The sequence below is a fragment of the Odontesthes bonariensis genome, chromosome 3 (genome assembly GCF_027942865.1).
Source record: "Odontesthes bonariensis isolate fOdoBon6 chromosome 3, fOdoBon6.hap1, whole genome shotgun sequence".
NCBI classification, from domain to species: domain Eukaryota; kingdom Metazoa; phylum Chordata; class Actinopteri; order Atheriniformes; family Atherinopsidae; genus Odontesthes; species Odontesthes bonariensis.
Genome location: NC_134508.1, coordinates 17,941,291 through 17,966,799, shown reverse-complemented (window position 1 = coordinate 17,966,799; position 25,509 = coordinate 17,941,291). Strand labels below are relative to the sequence as shown.

Sequence of the window (25,509 nt, the reverse complement as noted above, 5' to 3'; positions counted from 1 at the left end):
ATTATTAAAAGGGAGGAGGCGCACACAGGGCCCTGATTCGTAGTGGACTTTAAAGCAAGAGACACCATGCTACTGTGTCACCCCTTATAATTCTTTTTCGGCCACTGATTAGACCATGCAGAAGTAATAAGTTTGGCTTGTGGCATGCTACTCAGTCTTTTCCTCTTCCTCTCGTCTCATTTCCTCTCCCAGTGCTTGATTTTGGCACATAGCCATAATTTGTGCTCGGTGTGTGGGAACCTTCCAAGTCACCTTTAAGCAAAGTTATCTTGCCTAGACTTGAGAAATATCAATTAAGGGAGGTTAATTTAGTCTGAAAACAAATGTGCAGTCATTCAGACACTTCAAGCTTGCTAGCATTCATAACCAGTTCAACCATTCCTTTGAAAAATGACAACTTGGAAGGTTTTTAAACTCCAGCTCCATCCTGAAAATCCACCCCTGCTTATGGCACCCTCAGCCCTTCAGCCCTGCCCTGACCTAATTCGAACAGAAGTCTGTATCTCAGCATAGCACAGCTCAACATGGCATAGCTTGCAGTTCTTGGAATACACATACACACAAAGATGCCCACTGCCTGGCCCACTTATGAATCTCCATCTGCCCACAACAGTATATCCCCCCTAACAGTTTTAAGTACACCTGCTGGCTTGTCATGTACAGTTTTTGTATTGTTATGATCCTGTATTGCCCAAATTTTGCACATTTCAAGCTGTCCACACATCTGCACACTGGCTATAAAAGCCCACTTTTGCTTATTATCTCTTTTCCTAGGAATCCTAAAATAAGCATGTCCTTTGATTTCTAGTTTAATCTGTATGATTTCCTACGGGATTTAGTTTTTCTCATGTATGTGAATGGAGAAAAAACTGTTATGGTCTTCTCTTAAATATAGTTCTAAATGCAAATCAAAACAAAAATGGAAATCTGGCTACTGATACTGATGTTTTGAGGGGTAAAGTATACGACTCCTTGCTGATACTGTTTTTTGACGATTTAGTTCATTTTAAGCTCGAATGAAGCACAGATTTTGTAAAACACATCATTTTATCAGAGATATATTTAATACTACTAATCAAGGTCAAATTCCACCAATTATTGAAATGAACACAGAAAATAAGAATCAATAGAAAAACGTATATCTAAAAATCAAAACTGTGTGGTACACGTAATTCAGTTACTGATCATTGAGACATATTTTCTGGTGAAACCATGAATTGCTGGCATTCTTTTGATTCCTCTCATAGATCTGACTGATCCTGATCTGCTGATCTTTGCTCATCACATTTTGTTTTTGTACTAATCTGTCCATCCATGTAAGATGCTGCAGATCTTTGTATTTGTAAGGCACACAAAGAAAAGATGGTATTTTTATGTTTCCGGGCCAGTATCACAGTTGGGTATATCTCAGCTCTGATTGGACCAGATGGTCCTTCCCTATGTCTCTCTGACCTTTCCACAGTTACCATTTTGTCATCTGTTTGCATATGTCCTTGACCAACTTCTCAGCAGGACAAATGACACAACTGATTAGAGTTCAAGAAACAAGAGTGTTTTGGAAAAAGAACCGTACATTGCAGATTGCCAAAGAAAGCAAATGATCTTAACACACCACACCACATGAAGACAACATTTTTTTCATGTCAATGTGTATTGGCACAGACACCTAGATTAGAGGTTAACAACAAACAGCATCTTATTAAAATAGAGAGCGCTAAAGGGACCGACGCTACTGATTGTTTTCAAGTGCAAGCAGCATTTGTCCTCACCAGAAACAACAGTAACATTGACAGTGCCAAAAAGATAAGATTGAGTTATGTTTATCTTGTCTTGTGAACCGACCACACTGGAAAGTGTCTTAGTTAACAAATGCTTCATCATTGTAAAGCATGACAGATGAGCTGGCCATGACAGATGTGTTGTCTGCTTGCAAGGAGAGTCTCAATATATTGCAGTTCCATGTTTGCATTTATAACATGCATGTTTTGATCTGATTTACATAAATGAGAACAAATGCATAATAGCTTGTGAGTTCCCAGTGACTTGATTCTAAATGATTTTGAAGCTACGACTGAACAATGGAAATGTTGGTTGAAGTGAAAAAAGACTAAAGTGAAATAACCACAGTATGCCATTATTTGATGTAGAGCTGTGAATTTCCTACTCATTATCGTAACCGGTGTTGTGGAGTATCCAGCATCTGTACAATTATCTAAACTGCCTAAGTTTGTACCCATGTGCATTATATGTCCGTATTTAAGTCAATGTTAAAGGTATTTGCACAGTGGATCTCAGACAACAAGTGTGTCTTTACTGAGGATTTAGTAGCTGATAGCTGTGCGCGTGTATGTGTGTGTTTGTGTTTGTGTGTGTGCACTTCCTGGACAAAGGTCCCATGGTGGTAAAAGAATGTCCTGTTTGGAACTGAAGCAGCTCAGTAAACACAGTTGTTTACTTTATAATCCAGCTGAAACCTTAGCTAGGATTAAGCTTTCAGAAAACTCACAACACTAGTCTACACCCAATAACAATCATCACATTTATGCCCTGGATATTTTCTCAATTTGCCCTGTGTCAGTGGCTCTTTTTTTTTCTTTTTAATTGGTCTCCATTGAAAGTATTTTTGCCTTGTCGTTCTGAAGTTGTTTACGGGTTCATTGTGACCTTTTGGGGCAACAATTTTGTAGAGCTATTTGCTTAAACCTATTGGACAGCTTGGTCTGTGCAACATCTGCCACACTGTTACAAGCAGCAGGCCTCTCAGAAGAAGATTATCCTCTTCTTTTCCCCTGTATCGCTCACTGTCACTTCTGTTTTCTGCATTGTGGAGTGTACTTTCACAATGCATTCTGTTGGAGTTCCCCTTCCCTGCTAATAGCGTATTACGGGACTCATTGACACATGCTCTTCATCAATGTACTTTCCCCAAATAACCTCCCTTTAAAAATGTACTTTTAGTTGCATCTGTGTATTTTTAGCAAATATAAAAATAGGGAATTACTCTTCTGGTCTTCTTTTAATATCCTCCTTAAAACACCACAAATGAAACAGCATATTTTTTTTAAAATATTTTACATCTAATCATCTAATGATATCACCTTAGAAATGGTTGATGATAATGGCACAATCTGAAAAAAAAAACCTCAGCTGTGTCTCAAAGTCTCAAATAGCAGACATGACCTTATGAAAATCTGTCTAAACTGTTTTTAGATAATATTTTAATTTTGGAGTAGAAATTAATAAAGAACCAGGCTGTTATCTGTTTTCAGACAGAAGCATTTTTTCTTCTGTCTGTTTAAACAAAAGTTACCCATTATCAGCTATATTTAGAGTGATTCTGAAAAATGTAGTGTTACGTTTCCAAAGACATGTTCAAGAACAGATCTCAGTTTGAATTGGGTATGCATCACACAAGCATTTTTAGGCACAGGCATTATTTTTAGTATTTAAACTAAGTCTTCATTGGTTCCTTCTCAGTCCAGTATTCGCTGCTGTTGTGTTATCTGGTCTGCACTGCATCCACAGTGTAGTGCTGTGTGACTCACATTACCATTTCGCTGATATTTTGATCCCTCTACACTTGCACTACTTCTTCACTGCATTTCAGCTTTCACTAGTTGCACGCACTCAGCAAGGTAACTGAAAATAGTAAGGACTGTGGTCACTGCTCAACAAAAGTAAACATCCCTTTGAAGGTGTGAAAAAGAACTTTGCACCCAATGCAAGGTCGTTGAGTAGAGGCAGGGGACACCCTGGACGGGCCAAAACAATACAGTTTCCTGATATTCAGAAAGGAGGAACTACTCTTCGGAACTAATGTTCAGTGCTGTCTTGTTACAGGAAGTCAGGAGTTGAAAGTTTTCTATTCTGTCTAACTGAGCAGTGGTTGTTATTTGCTAGCACTGACGTAAGGCCCCACAGATTTAGCTAACTTATCTCTTCCTTTACACCTCTTTTAATCTGAGGCGGATCTAATAACAATCACTTATTTTAAATAGAGCTATGTGAAACCCTTACTGCTGAAAATGACACTAATACACTGTGACACTAATAAAGCTTTGCTTGTGCTTATGTGAAAAGATAATCTGACTGCAGTCAAAGACAGATGAGAGTTCTCAGGTTTTTGCCAATGTTTTTTTTTCCTCAACCAACCATGAGCATGTCCCCTCAGCCCCTTCGTCTGTCATTGGGTGCTTGGAGAATGTTAACCAAACCTTCCAGATACCACTTAGGAGTGCTACTAAGGAAATAAAACTTAAGAATGCAGCTCTGACAATGTCCTCTGCATAGCAGTAGGCCTTTCTGTTTCACTGATATTTTGTTGTTTCAAGTTTAAAAACACAAGATTTGTATATGGGTCACTTTGGGTAATGTGTGTTATGGAACCAAAGTTTATTTATATTTTTTGGCAATGTAACTTTAAAATCTAAGATTTACTTATGCTGTGCATTCATTATTCTTGGTGCAGACTGGAGTTTTGTGAAGAGATTAACTGGAAAAAGCGAGTCCGCTCAGATGGGCCACAAGTATTAAAACTGGAACTACAAGATTGTCAACAATCAGGTTTTCTTTCTTTCTTGCACAACCTTTAAGTAGTTTCCTGATAGCTTTCTATTTGGATGCCAGCTCACAAAGAAGGATTTCAAGAGTCACTTAAAGGAAGCAGTTAAATGATAATGGTTGGTCAGTAGATGTTGTGAGGACCACAGCTTGAACATTTCATCGACATGAACATTTTCTAACAGTATTTCTTTTTTAGTTCAGCTTGCAACCATTTGCCGCTTTACATTATCGTGTACCGCTTTCTTTTTTGCCCTCAACCGCCTCTGTCACAGAATAAAAGCAAAAGGCCCTGGAACAAAAATCTCATAAATAATGGATTTGAATGGAGTTTGTTTTACTTGTTGTGGACTGACTCAGGGGAAGTAGCAATAAGAACAAGAAATCCCCGAAAGAGTAAAGACATGATGGTTGAATGAATCCAGTAGACTCATCTAGAGGAGGGAGGTTTGGGTGCAACTTTGGGTGCAACTTTCCGTGTAGCCGTAGCCTTAAGTTTGGCATTAGAGGAACGAAGAAGTGAAACCTGCCGGATGATATATTTTCATTGTGTGCATGTGTGGTTAATACAAAGTACAAACAGTTAGATGAGCTGAAAAAGGCTACACTTAACAGACTATATCCTCAAGGAAAAAAACCTTTATGAGTGTACTAAGTCTGTACTAAAACATCTGTTATGCTGATTTACGAGGAAAAAGACCCTCGCAGCATTATTCTTTCTTTACAAAGTTTTGTACAAAGGGAAGTCTTGATTCAGATGCAATTTGCAGGATTTCTGCGGATGGTGTGAGCTTTACACAGATGAGGGCATCGTTTATTATGAAGCTTGTAGGTCACACAGTTTCCTTTTCTGGTGACAATGAAAGGACATTTTGCAGCCGTTCCTTCTTTGTAAATGATAATATATTTGAAAACCATACTGTTTGGAGGGTTTTGGCTCTCCTCTGCCCACACATACAATTATCTGTGACTGGTTTTGAATAGGTTTGTCTTTTTTTTGCAGTTTAAAACTTTCTCTCAACTTCAGGCCAACAGGAGACATGATTGAATGTGGTGACACTGACAACGTTTATCTTCAGCTCTGTTAATATGCTGATCAAATAGTTAAAAAACGTATTCAGCATGAACTGATGCTCACCGAATGCTGGCAGCGAGACGACAAAGAAGATATGAATAACATCTGATGGGCAACTTTGCTGTGAAAATGCAGCCAGTTGTATCCAGAAATGTTGTTCTCTCCAGATGAAGCAGCTTTTTAATGGCTGTCCTGAAGCTCTTGCCACATAAAACAATACATATCTTAATGCAGTTAAGCACATTTCTAACACAAAGCTGAACATGCAGTTGCCTGTCACTCAGAATGTTAAACAAGCCTGAAAAGCAAATGATCTTAACACACCACACCACATGAAGACAACATCCTTGATTTTTACATTTTTTTCATGTCAATGTGTATTGGCACAGACACCTACAGCAGAGGTTAACACCAAACAGCATCTTATTAAAACAGAGGGCACTAAAGGGACTGAGGCTACTAATTGTTTTCAAGAGCAAGCAGCAGTTGTCCTCACCAGAAACAACAGTGACATTGACAGTGCCAAAAAGATAAGATTGAGTTATGTTTGTCTTGTCTTGTGAACCTGTCTTAGTTAACATATGCTTCATCATTGTAAAGCATGACAGATGAGCTGGCCATGACAGATGTGTTGTCTGCTTGCAAGGAGAGTCTCAATATATTGCAGTTCCATGTTTGCATTTATAACATGCATGTTTTGATCTGATTTACACGAATGAGAACAAATGCATAATAGCTTGTGAGTTCCCAGTGACTTGATTCTAAATGATTTTGAAGCTTCGACTGAACAATGGAAATGTTGGTTGAAGTGACAAAGACTAAAGTGAAATAACCACATTATGCTATTATTTGATGTAGAGCTGTGAATTTCCTACCCACTATCGTAACCGGTGTTGTGGAGTAAAATGTTTCTCTACGGGTTAAGATGTTAAACAAGCCTGAATGTATAAGATTTCTGATCGTAAACTATGTAAATTGCATAAGCATAATGTCAATTTATTCTACTATTTCAAAACCAATGGGTCAACAAAAGTTTGTTTTTATACCATTTAGTTCTATATTTTTATTATGGATAAAAAAATCATCTTAGCCGTTGCTTTATGTGCGACATGTGACCTTATTTTACTCAATACACACCACACTCCCTCTCAACTTTTGTTTTCATTGCATCAACATAGTTAGAAACCTGTTGTTTGCACTGACACAGCTATCAATAAGTAGGCTGCTGTAGCATGGCAGGGAGCCTCTTATGCAGCTTTAAGGTAATGTACCCTCTTATCTTTGCTTTATCCTATCACTCAAGATCCTTTGCACACAGTGTCTCATTGCAGTTAAACTACTAATCTTTCCAGGGTGACACTGTGTTGACACATATTATTGTGGGCAGGGCTTTACATAGTTAAAAGAAAGCTTTGGATCTGAGTCTGAAATCTTTTGGCATTGGTCCAAGTGTTCTGTTCGTAATGTGAAATGTTGGCCTCCTCTGTTGAATAGGTCCTGGGAACGTTCTAAACTTTTTTGGTACTTTAAGTTCTTGTGTTAATCTTGGTTGGTTGGGAAACAGTGGTAGGGCAAAAAAATAAGGAAATGTGATTTTGTCTGTTGTGGAGGTGGCCAAGCTGGTCGCCGTGCAGATATCAGCATACTGACACCTAAACCTGCACACATATGACAAGATAGTAAGATTCAAGTTAAACTATGTTTCCAAAACAGTATTATGCTACTAAAACAGCACGTAATGTTAAAATGGAATAATACATGGAGTTAGCTTTGTAATCCATATACATCCACCCTCTTAAACTGTGGTAATACACACTGTAGCCATCCAAGTGACTGATTGCCATCACATGAGTCAGATTTTACATCTGAAAGATTGTGGCCAGTATTGATATTTGATAATAATGATAAACCTCAGTATATTCTCTACGGGTGTTTCCAAATCATCCCACCAGCTTGTAGGCTCGCCAGAACTTCACTCAGCTTCCCAGAAAATTCAGGAGAAGGCTGACTTTAAAAATAAATAAATACAATCTGGCATCAGCAGGCCAACATTTTTACCAGCGTTCAGATGTAAGCAGTCAGGTCTTTGCAAAAGTCAGGCCAATTTACCATCAAAGCCAGGGTTTATTTATTTTCCCTCAATGTCGTGGATGCATGTTAAGAGCTCAGCCGGAGCCCCCAATGATAAATGACTGAGGTCTGACAGGCTGACCTGTGTGTTTGTGTTTCAGGGGAGCTTTCTCCGAGGTGCACTTGGCTGAGGAAAAGAGGACCCACAGACTGGTGGCTATCAAGTGTATCCCCAAGAAGGCATTAGAAGGCAAGGAAAACAGCATTGAGAATGAGATTGCAGTCCTGCACAAGTAAGTGGACTCTTATTGTTATTGGGAAATACGCACCACAGGAAAAACAATTTTTTGATTTAATATTGTTGCTAACTGTACTTTAAAGCCTGTCTGAGCTGTTGATACTATTCTTAAGTTTACATTTGAAATACTAGCTACAAGGTGGTGGTAAATTTTCATTAGTGTGTCTCCATTGTTGCATGTGACATCTCTAGATTTCATATACAGCAGGCCATATCTGATGTATATTGTTGTGATAAAAAAGCATCTTAGTCGCCACTAAAGCACTGGAGGATTGAATACATAAGAATAAATATTAGACTTTCGGTTTCCTTCACTTTTCTGTCATTCTGACACAAAGACACATACCTTTCCTAATAGGGTGGTGAAAGACACCAGTTCACTAACGTTTTAGATGATATGAAGCCATCCAGGTAGATTTTTGTTTTGTGCAAATCAAGGGGAATAAAGAAGAATGGAAATTTGTATCTACTGCTGCTTCTTTCTAGCCTGACTACGTCATACTCACGATTCTAGTCAGAATGTGAGTCTGATACCGCTCAATAGAGATTTGAGTATGGGGCGTGTTTCAACCGAACCAGGAGAAAAAATGCCTCTTCGCTCAATTGGATAGACCTATAACCAATCAGAGCAACGTAGTATGTGACGTAGATTAAGCGACACACACTTGTTGTAGGAACGACGGCAAAAACATCTTTTCTATCGATAAAAGCCTTTATCGCGTTCCTCTGTTCGTCTTTCAAAATGAATGCAATGTGGAGATCCTGTAGAACAGACTCGATGGCAGAATCTACACGCCCTAGCTCTCCAGCGGCAGCCGTGTTCAGCTCTTTAGTGACGTAGTCGATAATGTCCCTGTTGATCATCTGTCCATCATCGTATAAAGCCCGCCCTGGCAATCTGATTGGTCCGACCAATTCTTGGTCGGGCATAATGATTTCCCAACTGAGCAGAGCCAGACCGAACTTCCCGACCAAAACTTTTATGGGCGGGGCTAAGTTCGGCTGGCACCCAGGCTAGCTTCTTTCATGTTTAATTAGAAAAACTCACAAACTGGACTATAAATAGTTTTTATTGGAAATCTGTTCTATTGAAGAGCTCTTTGAAGACTGTTGATTAACAGTGCATTAACCTGATAAGCAGCTTTTTTTTTGTTTGCCTACAGTGCTGCGAGCTAAAATCACCTCGCACACAAACCTCATTTGTATTTAGGTGACATTTTTTGTATTTTATATTGTCTGATATAGATAAGAATTTTTCTGTACGACATCAACAAACTAGATCGTGTGGATCAGTTTATCTCATCAAAATTACATTAGCTTCCAAAGATTATGATACTACACAGCATGTTTGGCGCCTCACTTAAAAATACATCTAAACTCTTCTTTCCAGGCTTTTTTCGTGCTTTAAAATGCAACATGGAGTGTTATGCCAAGGTGAAACAACACCTGCAGAACCTACTGCACACAGTTCCTCCTCATCCATTTAGCCAACAAATTATCTTTGTAGCTGAGAAAGAGATGTGTGTTTTTTTTTAAAAATTTAAAAAAAATATATATTAAGACAAAGGAAGTGACAAGCACACTCTTTGTGATTGTGAAGTGTTTTCAATGTACCCATCCTTAGATGTGGGGAATTACAGGTCACAGTGAAAATGGCTGATCTACATCGGTCCCAAGTTATTTTTAGAGCTCTTGTTGCCTGGGTTACAGGAGACACACAATATACAGCTATGGTTTCTCCTGAGGTGAGGACAGTGGAATGAAAGTGGTGGGGTTTAGTTAGCTGCACGGTTACTGTTGTGACAAATTACATAAATGGAAGTAAACTTGGCTTGAGAATCATGGCTGGCTCTGTATTAAGTTTGTATAGGCTCATGCAAAGCTTTCATTACTCATTTTAAAACATCATATTTTGCTTCCCCTTTGCTTCACTACACAGAGCAGGTGACAGGATCCAAGTGGCATGTTTCTTAAATGTAATCACATCCATCTCATTTAGAAAACTCGCTGCCAGTGCCGCTCCAAACAGCAGGCAAACAGGGCTAGTCGGTGGTCGTAGTGAAGCATGTAGCTGCTGAAGAGTAGTGAAGAGAGCTAAAAGCTATTTTATTCATCTTCAAACGTCTTCTGACTCTGAAGGAATTAGAACGTTGCCTGTTGACTCATGGATATTTATATAGGCCCATTTAAACAAATGTATAAGGACATGAGACAATGCTGGTGCTCAGCTTGTTCTGCTGCTCCAACAATGCTAAATTTAAATCAACTGATTAAGCTAAAAAGCATCTGCTTGTAGAAACAATGCAATTTTAATTACAGGGTTGCATCATTTTCTTTGTAAATGATAAAATCATCGGACTAAAATGATCCACATGTATGGGCAGGCAAAGGGAACAAACAGACACACTAAAGTGGAGCTTCTCTTGAGTTTGAGTGGCAGTTTAGGAAGGAAGCAAACACTTTGATTGATGGCTGCACAGGTAGATGCACGTGAAACAACCCTCACAAATTCTTTGTCACTGAGTGGCTTCCTGTAATTAGCAGTTTCACGAGCAACCACAAAGCTTACCTGTGCTGGAGCTTCCCTTTTTTTCACAACATTTTCACAAGTATTTTTCGAACTGTTCAATTGTTTGATTTTTAACCTCAACAGATATTTCCTTAATTTATTCAGGTAAGTCCTGCTGTGATATGAAATTCCTTCTTACGTGGAGTTCTGGTTGTTAGATTTGTGATTGGTTTTAGAATTACTTCGATAAATCATTTGAACTTAGAATTCCCCTGTTTGCTGAGGAAACAGATCACGTTATCTGCCCTCCCAAGTAAGAGGTGATCAGTTTGATATCTTTTTGCCTCAGTCAGTGTTATTCTTCCCTGTTGGCTTCCCCGTTTCTCTTTACAAAAAAAAAGGTTTCCAAATCACAGGCTTTATCAAACAGCACTTGCGTTGGTGAAAGAACAGTTTGCAAAGTTAATGCGACAGCCATAAGATGCCACCAGATGTCACGCAACCACTTGCTTTCTGAAAGTTTTTAATGTCAGAACTGACAGATGCCAGGAAGGGGAGTGCTATTTTCTTTTTTTTAGCATTTTCATTGACGTTCCTAGGAGTAAAATTAAACCGATACCCCCCCAGAAGTTATATTTCTGACTCAGAAAGCAAGAAGAATCTCATCAGCTCTGACGTCAACATTCCACATCGCTGTCACATGAACAAAGAGCCACAATAGCTGATTTAATAAACTGTTTAATAGCACTTTCAGTTTGTGTCTCGTTAAAGCAGTCGAACCGTCCAACTTCTGTCAGTGGACACAACGCAACAGTGTTTGCATGCACAAAATGCATTTCAATGCATCACCACCTTTTATTTCTAGTAACATGGTCAACTGGGTGTGACGGCATTTCTCGCGCTGAATTCCAACCTTCAAGACTAAAGAAGTAGTATAATAAATGTAGGCTCCTGTTTTCCACCATGCCTATGCTTTGTGGCTGAGTAGTAATTTCTCAGTCGGTAATGTGTTAGATTTGCAAGTTTATGTGTCAAAAGCGTAACTTTTAGTTAGTCTGTGATGTGTTCGTTCAGAAGTGGTTGCTATGTGTTGGCAATTCTGTTTTGTTCTTGTTGTTTTTTTGTGTGTTTTTTTAAACTTTTGCTTGCAAAGAATTTATTGCAAATAATTTAGCAGTTCCAATTTTACAGTTTCAGTTAGCCCTGTCATACACTGAGCAAAATGCCACAGTACAATCCTCTTTTGGGGTCTGTGTGATGTAACTGTCACCATTTGAGGTGTTTAAGAGGCACATGTTATTGTAATCGTGCAAACGTGTCAGCTAATTTAATTGATAGTATGCATGCATGGAATGCTTCTTTCTGTTGATGCCAGTCTATTGGAACGTAATCTTTCGGACATACATTATGTCTGCATTTTCACCCATATGGGTGTTTGCAAGAACAAAATAGCCATTAACTATTACCCATCGTGCACAGCACTGACATGTAAAATGAGCAGTGGGTGATGCAATCCATGACCCTTTTTTTGCCCCTTACTAATTATTGCCAAGGGCTGCCATTAAACCACTGGCATTCATTGTGTGTGCCCATATCCTAAAATATACATTACATAAAAATAATCATGTAGGTAAATGTTTAAAATCAAACGTTATCACAGTCCTTCTCCCATAAATGAGATTTACTCTCACTGTCCACTTTCTATCTGCCCGAATACTATACAATGTGGCACGAGGATTTCCAGTGAAGTAAACCTGCTCTCTTGTTTTGACCTCAGAGCGCAGCTTTCATACAAAAATGTTGTTCTCTAATGAACATTCTGGCACTATTTCATATTGCCCTCTTTCACCTCCTTGTCAGGTCAGGGCCACAGCTGTCATCCTGCTTTAATAAGTTTTGTTGTGTTTTTCACTGAAAATATATTCTATATAAAGCATCTAACTTGAGTAAAACACAAAATGATGTTTTTATTTTAGTGACATAATTGAAGTTAGTTATATAAGTCATATAACAGATGATCCTCCAGCAGTAAGCCCTGCAAACACTTCACTGTTTTGTTTTTTCCTTTTAATTACAGTTTGTAAGATGGCTGCCCAGCTTAGTGAGAGTTTAATGAACCCCTTTAGTATCATCAGAGTTGCTAACTGGCTGGCTTGTCCAGACCAAATATTTACTCAAACAAGGACATTTGCAAATACAGTGGCTATTGACATTCTTGTCATTATATATAGTTCAGCCAGAGGAATTGTGAGATTCTTCCTTCCCCTTACTTATTACAGTGTCTAAACATCATACCTAAAACACATCCTTGAGTTGAGTTTATTTTAAGTGGATTCATCTCCTAGATAATGTGTGTTTCAGACCACAAGTTTATATCTAACACCTTTGGTACATAGTACATGCACAAGATGAGGCATACAGTGAGCCATGTGATTCTGCTCCATGTCAAACAGGAGACTTTGTTGCTCCAACTTGTCTTTTATATGGCTGTTACGCTAGATACACATACAAGAGCATGAGGCTCCAGTGGAGTGTGTATGACCTAAATGTTGCCAGTGGATGGTGTGTATGTAGTTTACTGTGGGTGACTTTGTACCTCACAATATGTTCTGACTGCACAGACTTTTCCGCAGGCTTTATTCGTTGTGCACATACCTCCTGCTGTAGATGCCTGTTTGGAAAAGACATGGTCATCCATGCAGAAACTGTAAAAGGAGTACGTTCGTTTCCACAGGGCGGTCCAAAGCTGCCTGCTTTCACACACAAGTTATGAGACACAGGAATTTAATTAGTCAAGATTCAAAAAACAGTGTAAAAACAGTATAAAGAATGTGCAAACACGCATGGAACAAATTCCTGCTCTCCGCAATAACTCATCACTGAATCAGCGTTTATAAAAAGTGCAGGAACATTTCTATTTCTCTTGGAGAAATCTATCTGGGTGTTCCCTGGCCAAATTAGGTCTCATCTCTTTGATGGTTGACTGAGAAGTTTCTTTAAAAACAAAAAAAAACACTTAACAGGACTACAAGGCTCTTTAGAAAACACCTCTCCCACCACAGGAACTTCAAGGTCTCCATATCCAGTGCTCTGTGGGGGGTGGGGGGGTTCATGAACCTTGGGTTCATCACTGCAAAAGCACACCTGCACAGAAATTCTACTTATTGCAGAAAGTTTTCTGCAAGTTCTGGGCTTCTGATAAAATGTGTGGAAGTGCATGCTTGAGCTCACGTGCGGTTATAGGTGTTTGTTCACTCTGTACTTTTAATCCATCGCTGATCCTTTCCTGGATGCATCTCTCCCTCCACACAGAGCTAAGCAGATGAATGAAGGTGTCCATGCATTGTTACAATCTGGATCAGAGTCATTGCTGTAATCCAGCATGAGCTCAAGCTGACCCATACACTGTGCCTCCATCTAAGTCACATGACTTTGTGTTGTCTTTGTCCTGATGCATTCAGCACAGTTCCTACCAACACACACACACAGTCCAAGCCATGAGGCACACACTCAGTATGTAAGATAGAGTTGAAAGGCTGAATTAGTTGAGGTTCTGAGTAGAGTTTGTGACTGGTATCACTACAGAGCAATGCCTGTTTGGGTGTGTGGTTCTATAGGTTATCTTGTGCTTGATTTGTTCTCTTTCTACATGTGACTTGACCCATTTCAATAGAAACAATGCATCAAAACAAATGAATGATTATGATGTGTCAATGAGAACGATGTTAACATAATACAGGCATCAGTAACAGTACACAATAGTCAGACGGGGAAGTAAAAGGCCCTTTTCGACCTGATGAGTCATTTCCCACTACTGTCACTGCACTGACAGGTCACAAGGGACAACAGAACATAGAGTTCAGTCAATTAGAGAGCTGCATGCCTCTACACCCAGGAAGATAAACGGTGTCCCAGCCATTCTGATAGGATACTAAAAGAAAAAGAAAAAAGAAATTTGAATAATTATTAAACTTTACAAACAAATTCACCTCTTCTCTTCTAATTCTTCCCTCCCTTTTCACAGGATTAAACACCACAACATTGTGTCTTTGGAAGAGATATTTGAAAGTAAATCACACCTCTACCTTGTCATGCAACTGTGAGTATTCACATATGTGTGGGACTGTGTGATTTCTTTTTGTGATGTGTGTTTCAGACTGCCTACTTCTGTTATCTCCCACACAGTCTTTGTCACATGCCTTGCATTGCACTCTTTAACACACATGTACTGTACATGAACACACGCACACACCCACGCACACACACTGTACTAAGGCTACCCGAGAGCAACAGTGGGGAGTGCGCCCTCACACCAGCAGCCTGTCAGTGTCACACCCACCTCAGCTGCTGAAATGTCACAGAAAGGAACCTGAACAAGAACAGACCAGGAACAGGAGCACTGTTAACTGTGAGACTCCTGAAAGTAAAAACATCAACGCATTAATCACAAAGCAGGAAAATCAAAGACAGTGGCAGAGAGGAGGATGTACATTTATCAAGGAAAGGATGGCCAGATGATTTTTGTCTTTCACAGTAACTCATATGTTCCCTGTCAATACATTTGTACTGATTTATCATATTTTTATGTGACTTTCAAATTTCAAGTGCTTCTCAAGGCATTAAGTGTGGAAATCTGTTAACTGAAATAAAAATTGGTAGAGTTTTTGTTTCATGAAAATAATTCAATTTAGCTTTAAAATCAATTAAATGTAATGCTGTATCTTTTCCTTATTTCATATTTTGTCAAACAATTTGCATATTAGCCCTGTCAACCTCCCTTGCTCACCAACAGCCAGCCAGTCAGTTGCTTTTTCTAACGGACGAGGGATAACCCTGAAAAACCCCTCTCTTGTCTCATTCCGAGTGAATATTTGTTTGCTGTGCTTGCCTGTGGGGTTCCACTCCACACAGTGTTATCTGCCTTATCTCACAACAAATGGAGTGTGGAGAAAAGAGCATGCACACACCACAAAGGGGGGAAGGGAGCAGCAAAACAACAGTAGAGGCTCTGAGAATCAGCTCAAATTAAACCAATGCTCAGAGGTAACATATGACTTCACCATAACTACATTAGCTTACGGATAATAATGGGCTCCTAAATGTTTATGAAGGTTAAATCTTGTTAATGATACCCAGTCTTGAAGAATTACGTCCACTCTGTAAGGCCACTGAATCAACTCCTTATAGATTCTTACATATGGCAGTCTGACCGTTTGAAACTATCGCTTGTGCTCCGCACTTCCAAAGTGTAAATACTCATCTATGCTGTTGACACCTACGTGCACTCGTAATATGTCTTCTGGCATATAAAATAACACAACACGTAAAACCTGGATCAAAACTCACATTATCTGTAAAAGGAGGGACTGCTGTATCTTTGTAGCACCTAACTATTCAGTTTGTAAGGTGCAGAGACAGAATGAGAGGGCAAAATGTTTCTCTGAGCCGTCAGCAGTCATGCTCACCAGGTCCATTCGACTTGTGCGTATAAAAGAAAGCGCACACAGCAGAACATGCTGCTCTAGACTCAGATGCTTTGTCATTCCTCTTATTCTGCAGTGCCAGCATGTTATGTGAAGGCACACACTGGGGCACTGTAATGCTGCCTTGGTTCATTGTTCTCTAATCAGCGTGAATGAGCAAAGACAGTGAATGGCAACATAAAAATGGTGTGAAAAGGGCTTCTGATATTTATGGGAGGCATCCTTTAATGTAACTCCTACTGCTCTGGCCTGTTGGTAAAGCCTTTTTAATTGCAACCTCTCTCAACAACATCAAACGATGGTTGACAGGCAACATTGTTGCCACCTGAGTTATGGAGACAGCTCAGTTATTCTTGGACTGTTCATCATCTTTATTCTGTAGGTGGAGTGAAGTCTCCATCTAGTGGCTAAAATCAAGCAGTCATCGTTAAGTGTGTGGTTTCTTTGGGGCTATTTAATATAGGACACATATAACTCCATCAGAAATGGTTGGTAACAAGTTCCTGTTTTATATTTCCCTATGCCCTTTCCACACTTTGACTTCCTTTCACTAGTTCTCTGTTGTTCTCTTATTTCTAGATAAATCATTTCAATCCAGTTGTACTTTCCCCATTTTTTGAAGAAATAATTCTGACAAGTTTCACAACACAAATCTCTTTATGCAGGGTGTCTGGTGGGGAACTCTTCGATCGCATCATAGAGAAGGGCTTCTACACAGAGAAAGATGCCAGTAAGCTCATTCAGCAGATTCTGGATGCTGTCAAATACCTCCATGACATGGGAATTGTGCACCGTGACCTCAAGGTCAGTCAGGGTGACGCAACTGAAATGTCTGTCCTCGTTTGACATAAATTGTGGTGTTGAATTTGACTGAAGTCTGTCATGTTTTTTTCTAGATAATATAGTTTCTGTTTTTTTTCGCCCCAATGATTTACTTTATTTTTGTTCGGTCAAAGGTACTCTGTGTCGTCCATGTTTTATACTTAAGTAAAATTAAAGCACTGTATTGAACTTTTTCTTGTTTTTCATGGTGTCCATGTATCAACAAGGCATAACCAATATTATATCAGGCTTACAGAAATGTTGTGTTGTCCCACATGAATATTTGAATGCATTAAGGCTTGTTCAGAGTAAACAAAAAATGGCCTCAGTCTTGTCGGTGTAATCCCATCTTCACAAGTATATAAACCTTTAAAGCTGCAGTCGGCAGGTTTTCAAAATTGCGAGTCTAAAGTCGGAAAATTCGAACTGATACAACTTTCAGGTCCCTCCCCCAACCTCTAACAAGCTCCGAATCGCCCCCCCAAACCCCTCCCCCTCTGTGGACGAGGTTGTGCACGTGAGTTCACACCAGTGTGAGCGCACACAAGCTGGGGCAGACTCATGCTCAGGAGCGTGTGCACAAGCTGTGATTGACAGGTAGGATTCCTCCACCCTAACTTGATTGGTTAAAAACAGCCGGGAGCGCTCGGTTTTTGCAAGCATGATTACAGGCTTCAGAGGGAGCTACAGAATTCGTTATTTTTCCTAAACAGCCTATTTAATATTCTACTTCCGACCGCAGCTTTAATGGAGATTAGTTATTACTGTGTGCTTGTGGTTTTTGAAGAGGTGTATTTGTGCGTGTGTTTAAGAGAGATCATATTACTGTTGCAGGATGATAATCTTTTTTTACACCACTGTGTTTTTTGTTGCCCCTTCAACTCACAGCCAGAGAACCTGCTGTACTACAGCATGGACGAAGACTCCAAGATCATGATCAGTGACTTTGGCCTGTCTAAAATCGAGGGCTCTGGTAGTGTGATGTCAACGGCCTGTGGAACACCTGGATATGTTGGTAAAGTAATCAGATGCTGTCTTTAATTAGCAAATCTGCTGTAGTGAACACAGTGGCACATTTTTTGTACTGAAAGTACTGAAATCTTATGAAAGAAGACACAAACTATGTTCAACACGTCTAATATGTGTCAGTTTTGTTTCAAGCGTTTGTATTATGTATGAAGACTCTCATCCTCTTGCCTTTTCTCTTTAAGCCCCAGAGGTTTTGGCACAGAAACCTTACAGTAAAGCAGTGGACTGCTGGTCCATTGGTGTCATAGCCTATATTCTGTGAGTACCTTCTGATTAGATGGAACTGTGTTACAGGAGACGAATACACTTCTGACTAAGAAACTACCCCATTTCCCCAGAAATTTTTTTACCGTTGTATAAAACGCAAATGAAAACAATGCATTGATGTGCTAAAATAAAATCAAACTCCTCATTTGATTGGGAATTTTACTCTTAGTTCTTAAATACTCTGCCTCTTTAGAAAAGCTTTTTCGAAAATTGAATCATGTCCCTGATTTTCCACCAGATGGTTTTAGAAGTATTATACAATATTTACATGTTGTTGCCATTGTCCCAGACTTTGTACTATTTTGCTGTAAAGATAGGATTTAGATTATTTCTAAATCACTGCTTTCATTTACTTCTTACGCAGCCTTCAAGCTTGTCCAAAAAAAATGTTACCAGTTCAACTATACCTTTGAAGTTCCAATAAACTCTCTTCTCCTCTGCATTTCAGGTTGTGTGGATATCCTCCTTTCTATGACGAGAACGATGCCAAACTTTTTGAGCAGATCCTGAAAGCGGAGTACGAGTTTGATTCTCCTTATTGGGATGATATCTCTGATTCAGGTAGTGTGCCTATCAAATTATTTCCCCTCAGTCCTGCCATTAAACCTTGAGGGAGACTTTATTTTACATAGCTATTTAAAGCTGTAAGGGTTTTGAGCCACATAATCATAAAACAGTAAATATCACTGAAACACTGTAATTAAAAACAACAACACGTTCTTTTTTAGTGCAGCATATTCATTCCTCAGGTCAGTTATGAATTTTAAATTAATATTTATATACTGGATATTCCCTACATTTCTTTTTGGTCTGAAGTTGAATTATTAAACCAGTTTCAGGCAAAGAAAATCTACTACTAGTAAAAAAAAGGGAATACTCCAAAGAGCTTTTTGGCACAGATCCTCTTAATATACAAGTTTTGAGAGTACCCACTCAGTCTAACATTTCTCATCTTTAACTAATCCTGAGAGCAAGCCAGAGACCGTTGGTTTCTCGTTAAAAGGCTGTGATGTTTCACATTTTATAAGCAAGGAAATGTTTTATCTGATCCTCACAAGTGTTTATCCAACAAAGGCAACAGTCCTGCTCATATTCAGCCAGTCTTGGAGCGTATTCAAACGTTTTACGACTGATAGATTTACCAAATATCTGACATACTGTATGACTTACCTACCTAAACATTTATCAAGCACTAAAATATTAACCAGCTCCATTTTTAGACTGATATGATTAAAGAATAGACTTCTAGATATTTCATTGTTGTGTTTTACAACTTTCCTTTTTTTCTTTTACAGCTAAAGATTTCATAATGCATCTTATGGAGAAAGACCCAAACACACGTTACACCTGTGACCAGGCTTTGCAACACCCCTGGTAAAACTCATGTACTCTCGTCCTGATTGTAAAGAAAATTCTGTTCACTTGTTGCTGTAAAACTTTAATCTTTTAACCTAATTGGTTAAAGCTGCAGTCTGCAGGATTTGTTGTTGTCATACATAAAGTCCTAATTTTTGACATTTTAAGAGTTTACATGATCTATCAGAACGCTTGAAGTTGAAAACGGTGACCTCCGTAGTCGCAAAATGCAAGAAATGCTTATTTTTTAACCGAAAAATAAAAAGTTATTCAACTTCCTGTCCCGCCCCATCAAAACACATGAGAACTCGTGCACGTCTACGTGCACGCCAGATGCGCGTACACGACTCCTCATTCATCAACTCACCTGTCATTTGCGATCATGGAAGACACAGTAAGTGGACTAGCCCGTAATGAAGTTCAATAGTCTAGATAAATAAGCGTGGGGACGAGCCTACCTTGTATCGCGCGTGCACAATCGGTGATTGACAGGCAGCAGAGCCCAGCTCGTAACCTGATTGGTTACCTTTTACCGGTCCGATCTGCAATTTTGTAAACAAACCTGCTGGCTTTGGAGGGACCTAGCGGGACATATAGGGGACCTAGAGAACTCATTTTTTTTGTATTGGGGGTATTTAATGTACTACTTTCAGAATCCCCAGACAGTTCCAGGCATTATGCTTGAAAAAGAGTTGCAGACTGCAGCTTTAATTTTCAATCCCCAGAAATTGTATTTTCTATCATGAATCCTGCAATGTTTTCTGTTTGGTTATGCGTAAATATATGACTTTTACCCACTGCACACGCAAACTCTGAAAAATGTCTTGCTTTCTCTGCCAGGATTGCTGGGGATACTGCTCTAGATAAGAACATCCATGAGTCCGTCAGTGCTCAGATCAAGAAGAATTTTGCAAAGAGCAAGTGGAAGGTAAGTCAGACTCGTACTCTATATGAAATCCATGTTGTTCATGTTTTCTTGTAGAAAACAAGAAGAGAATTTTTAGTGATCAGTACACATAGTCGGTAAAAATGGATTCACTCTCTAGCTTTTATTTTTGGAAGAATGGAAACTTTGAGAAGAATGAGAGAACCTTGTTTAAGTGTTAAAAACCTTACAGATTAGGTGTGACCACCAAACCTGAGACTAGCATTAAGGTCCAGGTTGATCTTGATTGAGGAGCTTGACTACATGAGATTGTACTGCTGGTTAAGATCCCTTATATCTGTGGGTTTTCCCTCTGCAGCAAGCATTCAATGCCACCGCAGTGATTCGTCACATGAGGCGTCTCCAGCTCAGCACTGGTACTGAAGGATCCAACCCCACTTTGCCTAGTCCCTGCCGAACTCACCTGCTAATGCCAGAGGAAAATGCAGGTACTAGCTGTTTCCTCCCAGTGGATTTTTTGTTTATTTGAATAAAAGAAGTACTGATATAGCATGTTTTCTCCCTGTCAGAGGCTTGTTGTGAAGGCGGGTGCTCCCAGAACGTTGATAGTGGAGCAGATCCTCTACCAAACTGCACCTACCGCTGCCACCCAGCCAGCAGCGTGTGATCCACGAACCAGTTCGTGTACCCATTTTTCAGTCCTCAGTAACTTTCCCATTTTAAACCCCTCGGTGGAACCAGAGGCACCATCTCCCTCGAAGGATACAGCGTCATTCCAACCTGCCGCCTGCAGGGGGAGCAAGCCTGTCGAGCCCGAGAGGGAACAAATAAAAAGTGTTGAAAAGGAGATGGAGGGATGTGTTGATGTCATTGGTAATGATGCACCAGAGTGGATCATTTTTGGGATTGAAAGGGATGCTAAGGAAGGAGGAAAAGACGACCTCATCCACCTTCGTGTCGGGGACGGGGGGGGGGGGGCTTTTTTTCTTGCAGAAGCAGGATAGGGCTTGTTTGACATTGTTTTTTTTCAGCTTTTTTTTTAAAATTCAACCAATCCCTTTGTTCTGTTTTGTATATTTTTGTGCTGCTTTATTAGCTTTCTGCATTCAGACTTTGGAGTGCAAAGCCAGAAAAAGTATCTGCATGACCAGGAGAGAAATTCCCTTTGCATGTTTTATCTTAAGAAGGCACTGTAATGCAGTGTCACAGTACATCAGAGCAATTAAGCATTTTGTTGTGGTTTAGTGCAAAAAATGAGTCAAATCTTGTGATATTAAAGATTTGCATTCCATGTCTTTAAGTCAAGCTTTTAGACAATGAGTGACGGAATAGTTTATCCAATGAAAACTCAAATTTATTTGCGTAACTTTTCTTGTGGCATTACAGTGTTTTCATGCAGTGGTTCGATTTTTGGGGGAGGAATGGGGTTAACTCTCTTTTTTTTTCAGCCCTAAACCTCTTTAACAAGTGGTTTAGGTTTATGTCTAAGGTGCCTTCATGATATACAGTATGATGGAGTTGTTGGTGATAGGTAGCTTTCTTCCTGTAACATCCCATTTTGCATGTGTCACAAGTTAATTCTTTTAATTTCAAATTGAATCCTTCACAACGAAGAGTGAGTTGATTAGCTTTTTCACAATCTGACAGAAAATAGTATCAGTATTTTTATGTGAAATAGTAAATAATGATGTTAACATTTCTGAAGAGCCTAAAAACTGCTATTTAAATATATTAATCACCATTCAAAGCCTTCCCTGAGGCAAGACTAAGTTTATACGTTGTATGGATACAAAGAAATAAATATGCATCTGTTACTGTGTACTGTACTGCTATGCTGGTGTCCTGTTATCAAAGTTTCTTACACTTGCAGCCCTTTTAAAAGAAAAAAACTGGATTATATGCTGGGAATATGCAGCAAACTGACTCCCTCCATCTTACAGTACTCATTTTTATATGTATGCATCCTTTTTTCCCGTATAGCTCCCTTTAAAATCATTCATAGACAGTCACACATTGATGTCTGTCCTTTAGTTGTTTTATGGAAAAAATCTTTCAGTGTAACTTTACAAAATTGTGTTCATAATGCTGTTTACTATAGTTGTTTGTAGCAGATGTAGATCAGCTTTATGCCAATGTTTTTGAATCACATGTTCTTCGTGGTCTCAGCCTGTTACAGTGACTGACCTTGGTGGCTCACTGCTCTGAGAGACAGCGAAAATGAAGATATTCCTCTGGCGTGAGCTTCATTCATTCCCCCTGATTTTCCTTTTTGTTCTCTTGAAATAATCACACTTCCATTTTAGGCTTCTTCTTCTCTGATACAACATTATCTGGTGCTGGTTGCACATGTTTATGGTTTTGATTTGCTTGAAAATGGTAAATAATATACATCACATGATAATGTTACTGCTGCAGTGAGATGGGTGACACAGTAGTAAAAAGTGAGATTTTGTTGGATCTTTTACTCTTTAGCTAATTCATTGTCCTGCCATGCAGATAAGTAAAGAGCAACAGAACCTGTAATAATCTTTTAACAGGTTCAAAAAGGATTTTTGAACTTTACTGTACACTTTGTTGGGTCATTGTTGTAGTCTACCTTGACATTAATTGAAATTTACTCTAAACTATAAAGCAGATTTAAAAGATCATTTTCTGAAATATTCTGTGTGAATTGTTTATGTCCTGAATATCTGTGACAGAAAAAACAGAGGAGCAAAGGAAAGCTTAATTGCCACAAGTCTGATTATTGCCAGTAGATTTATTTACACCTGATCTTCTAATAATAAAAACTGATATTTTGATTTCCTTGCCAAAAAATGCTAATCTTTGACTGATCTCTCCTATGCCCACTGATGATATGGATTAATTTTATTACTGGTATACAAAGTCTGAATTTGAAATTTTTTCTTTAAACGTTGGAAGCTAGGGATCTAAAGTAAGAGAGGTTTGTAAATATAGCTTAACAAAAATGTTTTTTCTTATGTGGTGTTTAGCTGACACAACCAGTTTTGTACATTCCACAGCTATGAACTGAGAGATGCTGACATATGTAGCCATATCCCATTACCTGACTCCTCAGCCAGATTAGAAACATTTAAGGAGAAGAATTCTGACCTCATCCTCAGAGGTGCTTGTCTAGAGGGTGCTTTCAGACTGCCACAGCTTTGGCACTTGAGTTGATAACACATATGTTTCTCTCATAGCCTTCACACTGCTTCAGTCTGAAGGAAAAACTGCATGTATATGAATGTTTTTCCCTCTGATTGCTGCACTTTACTGCTTGTAGAGAATGATCAATGTTGGGTAAAAATGTGTTGTACAAATGAGAATTTGTAATATAATATTGTTTCTTTTTGATAAAAGCTGTTTGGGGCTGCAGTATGTACTGTATAAACAGAAACAAAATGCACCATGACCTTTTGAAAAGTGACTATTGATTCGTGTGAAAGTCAGTGATTTTGAAAACTTTATGCTTGGAATACATTCATCAGTGGCACAGACATTAAATTCCCGTCTATGCACCAGAAGGCTGTTTGAGGTCATTTGTAGAATGAAAAGAAAGCATTAAAAAAAAAAAAAATTTGGTATCATTTGGTAATATATTCGCAACATTTTAATGACGTTTCTTTGTATTTCTTGACAACAGTGCAAGGTGTTGGCATGCTAGTACTAGAAGTTACAGCAGATACTTTTCTCAATGGTGAATTTCTGCAGTAGTTGATCTCATGAAATAGATTTGTATAGTATAGATATTCTGCTGCATGAGCGCTTTCTTGTCCTCTCCAAAGAATGCTGGGTAATTAAGACTTGTGGTTTGGCCGCTGGAGAGGAACAGAGAGCAGAGTGCGAGAGTGAGTCTGGTGGTTGCCTTCATTTAGGAGACAGGAGACAGTGGACAGAATAAAAGAACTCATGTGGTCAAGCCAGAAACAAGGGACTGGTTCAAACTAATGGGATAGGATTTGCATGTGTTATAAGGTATAAAGTACTGAAAGATGCAGGCTACATTTGGATGTGGAAGAGTGGGAAAATGAAGAGAGGCGTGGCCAAGAATACAACAGTACGACTAAAGCAAGCGTGGTACCAGAAAACAATGAGCCCACATGAAAACAAAAAACAGAAACATATCTTTATACCAGGGCTTAATTCCTCTGAAAAACAAAAGGCAACAACGCGGTGATGAAGACTGTGCATGGTCTTCATCATCTTTCAAGAATGTTCTGTTGCCCCTGCCTGCTTGGAATGTGAAACAGAGACTTGATACAGTGACGAGCCAAAACAACAACAGTGATGACAGACTCAGCCTCCTCACTTTCACGTTCATTTATCTGTGTGGTTGTGGTAATTCAAACCTCGCAGAAGCACTGACAGCAAATTGCCGACGTGAAAGTCTGCAAAAGATTCACGAAACAGGATCTTCTGAACGAGCCACAAAATCGCAAACACACCTGGCGTCAACGTGAACTCAAAGAACCACCAAGCTGTAAAAAACTAAAGCGTCATCTTTTTGTCAGATGAGGGGTTCGTTCAGCCCGTCCCTTAAGTTGCTTTTACTTGCCACGGAAGCAGCTCTGAGGCCAAACCTAACAGCGCTACCTTTTAAACCTCTGATAAAGATATTATACTGTGCCCTACTCCAAGGTGACCTGCTGTCTGTTCAGACATGTTACACTCCAGTGATTATGTAGATGATTGATACAATGTTGTGGTTGCAAATGACGGACAAGCCACCAAAGTGGGAGGTTATATGTGGCCGCTGTATGGGGGAAATTTACTTCACGCATAAAAAAAAATCTCTTTATAAACCTCTGTTATATTTAAGGCTGCTTGTTTCATCTTCATGTCTATAAGATTGCTGTATTAAGGGTTGAAAAAGAACCCATGTAGCTCGCACATCTGTCAGCAAGAAACTATTGTGCAAATATCTGTCAGTGCTCTCAGGGGGTTTATGTGCCCATTACGTCGACACTGTCCATCAACATGTGTGTTGTCATAGGTACAGAGAGTTTTTACTAGTTATTTAAGCCTTTCACTTTTTTCCCCCACTCATTTCTAGTAAGAAAAGTCAAACAAACCACCCAGTAAATCTTTTCCTCCACCAGGCCATGTGTGAAATAAAAAAAAAAAGAATGGAAAACACTTTGAAATATACAA

At 39.2% G+C, this 25,509-nt stretch overlaps 1 protein-coding gene across 3 annotated transcripts in view; it reads left to right on the top strand.

The window, feature by feature from the left end:
- Nucleotides 1-23,770, top strand: part of camk1b (calcium/calmodulin-dependent protein kinase Ib) — a 39,001-nt gene extending 15,231 nt beyond the window's left edge. For 2 of the 3 annotated variants that reach the window (XM_075460627.1, XM_075460628.1), the window contains exons 3-12: nt 7,867-7,998; nt 14,537-14,611; nt 16,661-16,799; nt 17,706-17,832; nt 18,029-18,104; nt 18,562-18,674; nt 19,409-19,487; nt 20,310-20,397; nt 20,714-20,843; nt 20,925-23,770. In XM_075460627.1, coding sequence (XP_075316742.1) covers nt 7,867-7,998; nt 14,537-14,611; nt 16,661-16,799; nt 17,706-17,832; nt 18,029-18,104; nt 18,562-18,674; nt 19,409-19,487; nt 20,310-20,397; nt 20,714-20,843; nt 20,925-21,022 — 1,057 coding nt within the window. In that variant the 3' untranslated portion in view covers nt 21,023-23,770. Of the gene's footprint in view, nt 1-7,136; nt 7,141-7,866; nt 7,999-14,536; nt 14,612-16,660; nt 16,800-17,705; nt 17,833-18,028; nt 18,105-18,561; nt 18,675-19,408; nt 19,488-20,309; nt 20,398-20,713; nt 20,844-20,924 lie in introns of those variants that run through there. The other variant, XM_075460629.1, reaches the window with a different exon arrangement.
- Nucleotides 23,771-25,509: the final 1,739 nt, after the last annotated feature.